The sequence below is a fragment of the Nerophis ophidion genome, linkage group LG13 (genome assembly GCF_033978795.1).
Source record: "Nerophis ophidion isolate RoL-2023_Sa linkage group LG13, RoL_Noph_v1.0, whole genome shotgun sequence".
Lineage (NCBI taxonomy): Eukaryota > Metazoa > Chordata > Actinopteri > Syngnathiformes > Syngnathidae > Nerophis > Nerophis ophidion.
In genome coordinates, this window is record NC_084623.1 from 57,032,700 (window position 1) to 57,045,199 (window position 12,500).

The window sequence follows — 12,500 nt, forward strand, 5'->3', positions numbered from 1 at the left end:
AATTTGAACGGGGATGAAATATTTGTGGATGAGGAAAGTGAGAGTGAAGGACTAGAAAAAAAAACGACTATACAGTGGGAACGATTCAGACGTTATTAGACAAATTTACTAGGATAATTCTGGAAAATCCCTTATCTGCTTATTGTGTTACTAGTGTTTTAGTGAGATTATATGGTCGTACCTGTACAACCTGAAGGTCGGCCCCGCACCTTTCTCCAGCACCAGTCGACGGGTGGTGGCGATGCCCATCTTTACCCTTCGCAAGGGACCCTCTTCAAAACACGATCTTTCGAAATGATCGCTGCATAATACACTGTACTTTGTGTGTGTGTGGTCCAATCCAACCGTGTTTGCTTGACTGCTCTGTTCCGTAGTATAGCTTCACCGTCATCTTTTGCGAATGTAAGCACCGGCTGTGTTTGTGTTGCTAAAGGCGGCTGCAATACGCCGCTTCCCACCTACAGCTTTCTTCTTTGATGTCTCCATTATTCATTGAACAAATTCTGGAAAATCCCTTATCTGCTTATTGTGTTACTAGTGTTTTAGTGAGATTATATGGTCGTACCTGTACAACCTGAAGGCCGGCCCCGCACCTTTCTTCAGCACCAGTCGACGGGTGGTGGCGATGCCCATCTTTGCCCTTCGCAAGGGACCCTCTTTGAAACACAATCTTTCGAAATGATCGCTGCATAATACACTGTACTTTGTGTGTGTGTGTGGTCCAATCCAACCGTGTTTGCTTGACTGCTCTGTTCCGTAGTATAGCTTCACCGTCATCTTTTGCGAATGTAAACACCGGCTGTGTTTGTGTTGCTAAAGGCGGCCGCAATACGCCGCTTCCCACCTACAGCTCTCTTCTTTGATGTCTCCATTATTCATTGGACAAATTGCAAAAGATTCAGCAACACGATTGTACAGAATACTGTGGAATTTTGCGATGAAAACAGACTTATAGCTGGGAACGATGCTGGAACTAAATTTTAAATTGCAATTTAGTAACCTAACCGGGCCGTATTGGCATATGTTCCAATGTTAATATTCCATCATTGATATATAAACTATCAGACTGCGTGGTCGCTAGTAGTGGCTTTCAGTAGGACTTTAAGTAAAGACAAAGACGGTACCAGTTCCCGCGGATTGGTTCTGAGCAGAAGAGCGTGACGGATCGATAACCGTTTACTCAATGCTGGCCCCTAAAAGCGAGAAATGCTGAAAGAACGGAGAAACAGAGTCTGCACATAAAACAAAACAAAACACTGCACACAGTTTTTGGCACTGTTCTGAAGGCATGGTGACATTTCTACGAAATCCTAGGACTGTGGCAGACTTCTACGTAGAGTCCCCATTGGAAGTCACCTCGATAGACGGTAGACCCCTGAACTGACACAGCTTTTCCCCGCTCCAGAGTACAGTAGCCACTACGCTACAGTCAGAGAATGTCGCCTGTGACGAGACTGATCAGGTTCTATGACTCCGGACTAGAGCACACTCACACATCCGTCAGCACAGGTATGTACAGTGTGCCATCCCTTCCTACCACGCGGGGCGAGGTGGTGATTATCATTCACTACTGGTGGGTGTGAGTCCGGTACGCTGGGACTGATACCGGTCTTCAATACAGATTGGAGTACCAGTCAAAACAAACTGGACTTTTTTGAAGTGCAAAAAAGTCTAATGTGAGTGTGCCCTGGGAGACTGAAGTCTAAAACGGCTTGTTGGTCTGAAGAGACCGAGGTCAACTACCTGGGGGCTTTGGTTATTTCCAAACTTCCATGAGTACTGAGGACTCGATTGATGTCTTCCCTTTCCTTCCCGTATCGTCTTTGTACATACAGCGGAACTCTTGCAGCAAAAAGTGATACTCACCTAATTAGCAATCCTAGATCATGAAGCTATTGACGAAAGACTACAGATTTGTTTCCGACCCAAACCCCTTGTGGATTCTGTGGCCCGCGTCGGCCACATACTGGACTTACGCTAGGTCGGAGCTGCTTTGAGCCAGAGAATCGTCCTACGTGAAGAGTAAGAAATCGTTGTCCTTCATTTTGAGGAGTCCATGGCAAAGTTTGCACAGTCCGAGAGTTCAAGCTTACAGTTTTCTGGTCTTCTAAGTGGACGACGAGCCTGGTCGCGAGTCTTTCGCAGGCCTGGATGAACAGAAAGTTTTAGTCTTTGTAAGGCGTCGTTGAGGGGTGTGGTTTTACTGGCCGAGACTGTCCGATTGGGACGATTAAGCTCAGAGTTTTGATACGTGGTGGCTCTGGATCCTCCAGAACTGGAAAAAGGAAAAACAAGGTTGTTCAGTCCGTGACGTATTTCACTTTCTCAAGTAAAATAAATGAGGCAAGAAGAAAAGGATGAGTCTCGGATATGCGAGTGATCCTCCAGTGCGAGAGTCTGCATGTTTGTGTGTCACTAAGGCACGGCGGGTTGTGTTTTTTTTTGGTTTTTAGGGCAGTCCGGAAGAGACCACTGCAAGGCCGGGGCGGCGGAGGGAGGCGTGGCCAGTGTGCACTGCTTTGGGGCAGTCCGGCGTCAGAACACGGCCGTTCTCCCCCACGCTTCCTGTGATGGAAAGACGGGCCTTGTTCCGCATGGCTTCAGAGAACGACAGCTGGGTGAGGAGAGACCAGAGAGAAGCAAGGTGAAGATTTTGTGGGCGCAGAAACCCCGGGTCCCCAAACACGTAAACATGCCTTTCATGTGGTCATGCATGGGTGTGTACACATATGACAGGTCGGGGAAAGTGCAGTCACACAGACATGGGCTCAGCTGGACTTGGAGAGGTTGGGTTCCGGGTTCAGCATAAACGTATCGAGAGGGGACCCTTGTCCTGGACCAGGGTAAAGAGACTCATTTGGTTTTCCCGAAGAGACACAACAGGCTAAGTTGACATTAGCATGTCCTTTTACTTTTGGCGATTGTGGCCACGTGTCGAGAAGATGTTAGAGTTTCTCAGTAATCAATTTTTCAAAGGATTCCCCTCAACGATTGTTCAGTGAATACGGTGATATTGGTGTGAATTGTGAATTATATTTATATAGCGCTTTTCTCTAGTGACTCAAGGCGCTTTACATAGTGAAACCCGATATCTATTTTTTTTACATTTAAAGCAGTGTGGGTGGCACTGGGAGCAGGTGGGTAAAGTGTCTTGCCCAAGGACACAACGGCAGTGACTAGGATGGCAGAAGCGGGACTCGAACCTGCAACCCTCAAGTTGCTGGCACAGCCACTCTACCAACCGAGCTATACCGCCTTATATATACTGTATAAGTCAATATTTATATATATATATATATATACTGTATATGTGAATATTTCTATATATATATATATATATATATATATATATATATATATATATATACACACATACAATACATACCTATATACATACTGTACATACACATAGATGTGTATGTATACATAATATATGTACATATATACACATATGCGTGGCGCAGTGGAAGAGTGGCCGTGCGCAACCCGAGGGTCCCGGGTTCAAATCCCACCTAGTACCAACCTCGTCACGTCCGTTGTGTCCTGAGCAAGACACTTCACCCTTGCTCCTGATGGGTGCTGGTTGGCGCCTTGCATGGCAGCTCCCTCCATCAGTGTGTGAATGTGTGTGTGAATGGGTAAATGTGGAAGTAGTGTCAAAGCGCTTTGAGTACCTTCAAGGTAGAAAAGCGCTATACAAGTACAACCCATTTATTTATTTATTTATATATAGCCTACACATGCATATATATATATATGTGTGTGTGTAATATATATATATACACACATATAAAGATGATATATCCTATTGTTTTTTTCCTGACCTAACGTGTGTCCATCCATCCATCCATTTTCTACCGCTTATTCCCTTTCGGGGTCGCGGGGGGCGCTGGCGCCTATCTCAGCTACAATCGGGCGGAAGGCGGGGTACACCCTGGACAAGTCGCCACCTCATCGCAGGGCCAACACAGATAGACAGACAACATTCACACTCACATTCACACACTAGGGACCATTTAGTGTTGCCAATCAACCTATCCCCAGGTGCATGTCTTTGGAAGTGGGAGGAAGCCGGAGTACCGGGAGGGAACCCACGCATTCACGGGGAGAACATGCAAATTCCACACAGAAAGATCCCGAGCCTGGATTTGAACCCAGGACTGCAGGACCTTTGTATTGTGAGGCAGACGCACTAACCCCTCTGCCCTCGTGTGTTTGTAATATATATTGGTGACGCCATACAACAAAAAAAAACAAAGTTTGGCCATGTTTTATGGGAAAAGGTTGCAACAGAAGTACCTGCAACCGTTGCAAGGTTGCTTTTTCGACGAAAGGCGGAAATACAAGCAATATGCTCGTATTTCTGGATATACGTTTAATATACAGTTATATTAAATACATATCCATTATATTAATATATGTGTGTGGTTTATACATACATGTGTGTGTGTGTGTGTATATATATATATGTATATATATATATATATATATATATATATATATATATATATATATATATATATATATATATATATATATATATATAGTCAAGGTTTCTGTGGTTTATCGGTTATAAGAGGCTATATCATAGGCTATATTTTATAATAAATAAAATCCCCTGTCGAGCAGGGAAACCTGCGAAACAGGCTTGTAGGGATGATATATCCTATTGTTTTTTCCTGACTTAACGTGAGTGTATATATATATATATGTATATATAATATATATATATATATACACACACACACACGTATATTTGTATGCATGTATAAATAAGGTGTAAATGTATATATGTATGTATATGTAGAGTCGATATATGTGCATATATGTATATATGTCTATAATTTATAGACATATATACATTTATGCACATATACAGCATATACATATATATAATTCATCATTAATTAAATATGTATACAGTATATGTACATAAAATCCGGTGTGTGTATATATATATATATATATATATATATATATATATATATATATGTGGGAAAAATCACAAGACTACTTCATCTCTACAGAACTGTTTCATGAGGGGTTCCCTCAATCATCAGGAGATTTTAATGGAAGCATTCACATACAATGGTTTATATAGAGCACAGAGTGGGTGGGTACAGGCAGGCGTAGGGTGTGGTGATTGGTTCATGTGTTACCTAGGAGGTGTTTCCGTCTGTGGCGACATGTTGAAATGATTTCACTGCGCTTGTTGAGGGATGATAGATCTGGATGATATATAATAAACAGTTTTTCTTGTTTATTTTAGGGATGATAGATCTGGATGATATATAATAAACAGTCTCTTGTTTTTTATATATCATCCAGATCTGTCATCCCTCAACAAGCGCAGTGAAATCATTTCAACATGCCGTCACAGACGGAAACACCTTCTAGGTAACACATGGGCCAATCACCACACCCTATGCCTGCCTGTACCCACCCACTCTGTGCCCTATATAAACCATTGTATGTGAATGCTTCCATTAAAATCTCCTGATGATTGAGGGAACCCCTCATGAAACAGTTCTGTAGAGATGAAGTAGTCTTGTGATTTTTCCCACACCTACATATTGCGCTCTACCACGGTATCGAGCACTATTCTCTAGATAATCCAATCAAGACATACATATATATATATATATATATATATACACACATGTATATTTGTATGCATGTATAAATAAGGTGTAAATGTATATATTTATGTATATATAGAGTCGATATATGTGCATATATGTAAATATGTCTATAATTTATAGACATATATACATATATGCACATATACAGCCTATATATATATAATTAATCATTAATTACTTATGTATACAGTCTATGTACGTAAAACCTGGTGTATATATATATGTATATTAGGGATGCACCGATTAATCGGTAACCAAATATATTCGGCCGAATATGGCAAAAAAAGCCACATTCGGCCTTCGGTGGAATGAGTTAAAAACAAGGCCGAATAGTGGCGTGTGACGCAATTTTTTGACGCGGTGACGCAATCAACCAACGTGCAGTGACGCGGTGACCTTGTAACCAGGCGCCTTTGGAAAAATGTCAGCGGTGTGGAGATATTTTAAAGTGTCGGAAAGTGACTAAAGTATTGCAGTTTGCAATGAATGTTCAGCCAAACTGTCTCGAGGAGGTGCCTTGTGGCCGACGTCTTTGAGAGGACCAATAAGTTTGCGACTGACAGTGCCAAAGCAAACGGAATTACAAAGAAGGTAATTGAGTTTATGGCTTTGGATGATCAACCGTTTAGTGTTGTGGAGGACATTGGCTTTCGGAGACCCATGGAGCACATTGAGCCCCGTTACACGATACCTAGCAGACGGTATTTCTCTGATGTGTGCTCTTTACATTATTAGCCTGTTGTGTAGGCTACCTGTATAAGTGTATGAGGTTACAAGCACACACTTAATTGAGATTTACTTGAGCCTTCTGTTTACATTATTAGCATATCTACTGTGGCTAAGCACACTTTTGCCAAAAGGACAATAATTCATTTGTTGTGGGTTTATCCACTTTAATGCACTTTATTTGTTGTAGTCGTAATGATTTGTGCAGTCCTTTGAGACATTTGTGATTTGGGGCTATATAAATAAACATTGATTGATTGATTGATATTTTTTGTGGGAACGCATGTTTTGTTTGAAGGCCTAATATAAATGAGAAACTTTGTGCTTTTTTTGAAAAGCAAAGGCTACTGGAATATTAAAAAAATGTCAATATCCAATAAAAATGTACTTTATTTAAAACACATGTCTAAAAATTTATTCTAGGCTATTTATGCAATATAAAAAAAATTGTGCAAAACTGCATTCATTATTCGGTATTCGGCCAAGCGTTTAAATTTTATTCGGCTTCGGCTTCGGACACAAATTTTCATTTCGGTGCATTCCTAATGTGTATATATATATATATATATGTGTATATGAATATGTTTATATATATATACACATACAATACATACCTATATACATACTGTACATACATATAGATGTGTATATATACATAATATATGTACATATATACACATATATAGCCTATACATGCATATATATATATATGTGTGTGTGTATAATGTATATGTGTGTGTGTATTTATATATAAATATTTATATATATATATATATATTTATGTGTATATGCATATATAAATGTGTGTATGTATCTATAAATGTGTATATATGGGTGTATATGCATGCATAAATGTTTACATATGTGTATATGCATATATAAATGTGTATGTGTGTATATATATATATTTATGTGTATATACGTGTATACGCATATATATATATATGTGTATATGCATATATAAATGTGTATATATGCATATATAAATGTGTATATATGCATACATAAATGTGTATGTGTGTATATATATATATATATATATATATACATACATATATATATATATATATTTATGTGTATATACGTGTGTATATGCATATATATATATATGTGTATATGCATATATAAATGTGTATATATGCATACATAAATGTGTATGTGTGTATATATATATATATATATATATATACATACATACATATATATATATATATGTATATATATTTATGTGTATATACGTGTGTATATGCATATATAAATGTGTATATATGCATATTTAAATGTGTATGTGTGTATATATATATATATATATATATATATATATATATATTTATGTGTATATACGTGTGTATATGCATACATAAATGTGTATGTGTGTATATATATATATATTTATGTGTATATACGTGTGTATATGCATATATAAATGTGTATATATATATATATATATATATATATATATATATATATATATATATATATATATATATATATATATATATATATATATATATATATATATATATATATATATATGACCTTCTCTTCTCACTCCATGCAAAGAATCAAGCCTATACTATACAAACTTTTACGTTTAGTCGGTAAATCTAAGTTCCATTGTACTTCTTTTCGCAGAAGCAGAATAACAAAAAAATTAACGAAAACACAGAACATTGGAACTTTTTATATTATACTCCATTTCTTATTTAACATGCACAATGCTCTGAGATACTGAAACTGTTTATAACCCCGTGTACAGGAATTTAAAAGCAGATGCCAAAAGAGAAATGCAAAATTTTCTGTTGACCCCAGCACTTATTTACTTACCAGGCATGGACGTCTTCATGATGTCCACCCCGACCTGCATCCCTTTCTCGGCAGCGAGCACCGCATAGTCCCCGTGGTGGGAGATGTTGAAACTCCAGGTCAGAGGCGCCACGCCCCCATCTGGGCTGACCTGGAGAAATAACCATGTTATTGCGCAAATACTTTATTTCGACAATAATCAATCAATCAATCAATGTTTACTTATATAGCCCTAAATCACTAGTGTCTCAAAGGGCTGCACAAACCACCACGACATCCTCGGTAGATATAAGAATGATTTATTATTGTAAAAATAGAATACAGGCCTGAATCCTCCTAGTCAACTTTTTGGTCAACGTGTAACAACATATCAATTGCCGTAACTCAGACCTACTTACGAGGGGTGTAACGGTACACAAAAATGTTGGTTCGGTACGTACCTCGGTTTAGAGGTCACGGTTAGGTTCATTTTCGGTACAGTAAGAAAACAACAAAATATAAATTTTTTGGTTATTTACAAAATTTGTAAACAATGGCTTGATCCTTTTAACATTGGGAACACTATAATAATTCTACCCACGTTAATCCACTGCCTCAAATTGTTGCTTTGATTAAATAAAATGAGACAACTTTTCTTCTACATATAAAAAGTGCAACATTAAACAGTTTCAAATTAACTCATCATGCTTAATTTATTACAGCATTTAGGTAGCCTGTAGTTGACTTTTATTATGTAAATGTTATATTTTTATCAACATGTGATAGCAGGGACCCTGCCATTCAAAACTAGGCTGCTACATTACTAATGATTCATCTAACTATAGCTGAAAAAAATAGCACAATAGCAATAGGAGACTGTTCAACCCTAAAAACCATGGCGTTCATGTAGGCTTTATGATGCACTTACATTATTAAATATACTATCACAGACAGAAACTCTTCATTTAACATAATGTCCTTTTTTGCTGCTTCAACACACCTCAATCAACACTGTCCGTAACACACACACACACGTACACGCACGCACACCCAGCAAAATGAGCTAACGTTAGGGTTAGCTCCTTTAAAAGCTAACTAGCCTTCACCTAAAGCCAGAACTGCGAGCGAGTTGAGTTGCAGTTTGTTTCTAGAAGGTCAACGGGCTCATAGTGATGTTTAGAAATTAGTTGAATAGGAAGTGTTTAGTATAATTTGGGAAAAGTCCGTTTCTCCCCTGCTAAACTCATATCTGCTCGGTGCTAAAGCGCTGACTACATCGCTCTGAATACGCACTGCTGATTGGCTTTGTATGTAACCAATCAGATGGTTGTGTGGGAGGGACAATGCAGACAGACACAGAGGCAGAACGGAGCGGAGCAGCTTGTTAAGACTGTAGCATAGGCGGCTACTTCATATGTTCGTGTGAAACTCGTTCAGTACTCCTCCGCAACGAACCGGTTCAATACAAATACACGTACAGTTACACCCCTACTACTTCCTGTTCCTGTCAACAGCGCTAAGCCTTCTGAGTAATGTAGTATACAGGCACGTGCTTCCTAGTTTACATGTATTTACATATTTAGTTATTTTTATCCAGAGTAAGGAAATTAAGAACATATTTTCATTTAGATTGCTGACCTAGCAGGGAGGCAACATTTGCATGTTAGAGATGTTGACGTGTGATGATAATCTCTCATCGGCGATCATTTACCAACAAAAAATATCACTATAGATTGTTTAACGGTTCAAAAAGTTTCTTAAATGTGTTGAAACGTAAATGATTGTTCAAGATGGAAGCCCTTTTTGATGTTTCTTTCTGTAATTATAATTCATTATTACTATCATCAGGTATACTGAATTAAAACAGTACAATAATTTGACAATGAGCCTTGAGTATGTGATTTTACTGCCATCTATTGTCTACTTTTAAGGCTGTGCGGGTTAAAATGAGTAGAGAGATGGTACCTTATTGATTCCTTCAGGAGTTTCCTCAGGAAAATTTAAAATCCAGCAGTAGTGTAGAGAATTGAGATCGGTATGTATACATACATATGCAAATGTATATATATATATATATATATATATATATATATACACATACATATATATATATGTATACATATACATGTATACATATATGAATATGTATACATATATGTATATGTAAACATATATGTATACATATATGTATATATGTACATATGTATATTAATATGTATGCACACATATATACATTATATATATACAAATATATGTATACATATACATATATACATATATATACATATATATATATATATATACATAAAATATAATAATGCTGTATAATAGACTGTATTTATATTATTCACATATGAATAATGCTGTATAATAGACTGTATTTATATACTTCACATGTGACTAATGCTGTATAATAGATTGTATTCATGTTATTCACATGTGAAAAATGCTGTATACAGGTGCTGTTCATATTATTAGAATATCATGAAAAAGTTGATTTATTTCAGTAATTATATTCAGAATGTGAAACTTATATATTATATCAATTCATTACACACATAGTGATATATTTGAAATGTTTATTTCTTTAAATTTTGATGATTAGTACTGATAATTACTGAAAATCCCAAATTCAGTATCTCAGAAAATTAAAATATTAGTTACGACTAGTACCAAAAAATATTATTTAGAAATGTGGGCCAACTGAAAAGTATGAACATGGAAAGTTTCCGCATGTACGGCAATCAATACTTAGTTGCAGCTCCTTTTGCCTGAATTGCTGCAGCAGTACGGCGTGGCATGGAGTCCACCAGTCTGTTGCACTCAGGTGTTATGTGAGCCCAGCTTGCTTTAATAGTGGCCTTCAGCTCTTCAGCATTGTTGGGTCTGGCTTCTCGCATCTTCCGCTTCACAATACCACATAGCTTTTCCATGGGGTTAAGCTCAGGTGAGTTTGCAGGCCAATCAAGAACAGGGATACCATGGTCCTTAAACCAGGTACTGGTAGATTTGGCACTGTGTGCAGGTGCCAAGTCATGTTGGAAAATGAAATCTTCACCTCCATAAAATTGGTCCACGGCAGGCGGCATAAAGTGTTCTAAAACTTCCTGGAAGACTGCTGCATTGACCCTAGACCTCAGGAAACACAGTGGACCAACACCAGCTGATGACATGGCCCCCCCAGACCATTACCCATTGTGGAAATTTGACACTGGACTTCAGGCAATTCTAAAATTAATCTTAATCAGGAAAATTGCTAATGATGTTCCATAAATTTTTATTTTTTATTTTTTCAAAAAGATTCGAATTAGCTACTTTTTCTCTTCTTTTTTTCGGTTGAATTTTGAATTTTAAAGAGTCGAAATATATTTATAAAAATATTTATCTGTTTCTATACATATTTGTTGTGAGAAATCATTAAGATGATCAGTGTTTCCACAAAGATAAATATAATTAATTAATAATAATAACAGAGTTAAAGGTAAATTGAGCAAATTGGCTATTTCTGGTAATTTATTTAAGTGTGTATTGACGGAGATAGATATCTATGTATATCCATATTCAAGAGTTATTTATTTTCTTTTATAGTCATATTTGAAAACAGCTAAGTGGTTTGCATGTGTAGACCTTGAGCCTGGAATGTGACTAATAGCCATAGCACCCTTCTTATCTCAAATGTCCCAGGCTTAGGAGGAGAATAGATATGTGGATTCGCTCTGGAGGGGAAGGGTAGGGAAAAAGGCCAGACTTCCGTAGTATTGTCAGATCAAATTAGGCGATGCGACTTGAATGTGTTGTTCATAGAGTGGGCTCCCAAAGCTTTGGAATAAAATGTCAGAATAACTACTCTGTCTGCAATTAATTTAAAACCAGTTCAAGTCATACTTGCCAACCTTGAGACCTCCGATTTCGGGAGGTGGGGGGTGGGGGGGCGTGGTCAGGGGTGGGGAGGAGGCGTGGTTTGGGCAGGGGCGTGGTTAAGAGAGGAAGAGTATAATTAGAGTGGGCTCCCAAAGCTTTGGAATAAAATGGCAGAATAACTACTCTGTCTGGGATTCATTTAAAACCAGCTTAAGTCATACTTGCCAACCTTGAGACCTCCGATTTTGGGAGGTGGGGGGCGTGGTCAGGGGTGGGGAGGAAGCGTGGTTGGGGGCGTGTTTTGGGCGGAGCGTGGTTAAGAGAGGAAGAGTATAATTCAACAACTGGAGTATTTCATATATATACATATATATATATATATATATACATACATATATATATATATATTTATGTATGAAATACTTGACTTTCAATGAATTCTTGTGATATATATTGATTTTATTATATATATATATAAATAAAAGA

General features: G+C 37.5%; 1 protein-coding gene across 1 annotated transcript in view; it reads right to left on the reverse strand.

Moving 5' to 3' along the window:
* Positions 1–8,187: 8,187 nt before the first annotated feature.
* Positions 8,188–12,500, reverse strand: part of LOC133564055 (L-aminoadipate-semialdehyde dehydrogenase-phosphopantetheinyl transferase-like) — a 5,857-nt gene continuing 1,544 nt past the window's right edge. The window contains exon 3 of the mRNA XM_061918135.1: positions 8,188–8,325. Within this exon, the coding sequence (XP_061774119.1) occupies positions 8,188–8,325 (138 nt within the window). The remainder of the gene's footprint in view (positions 8,326–12,500) is intronic.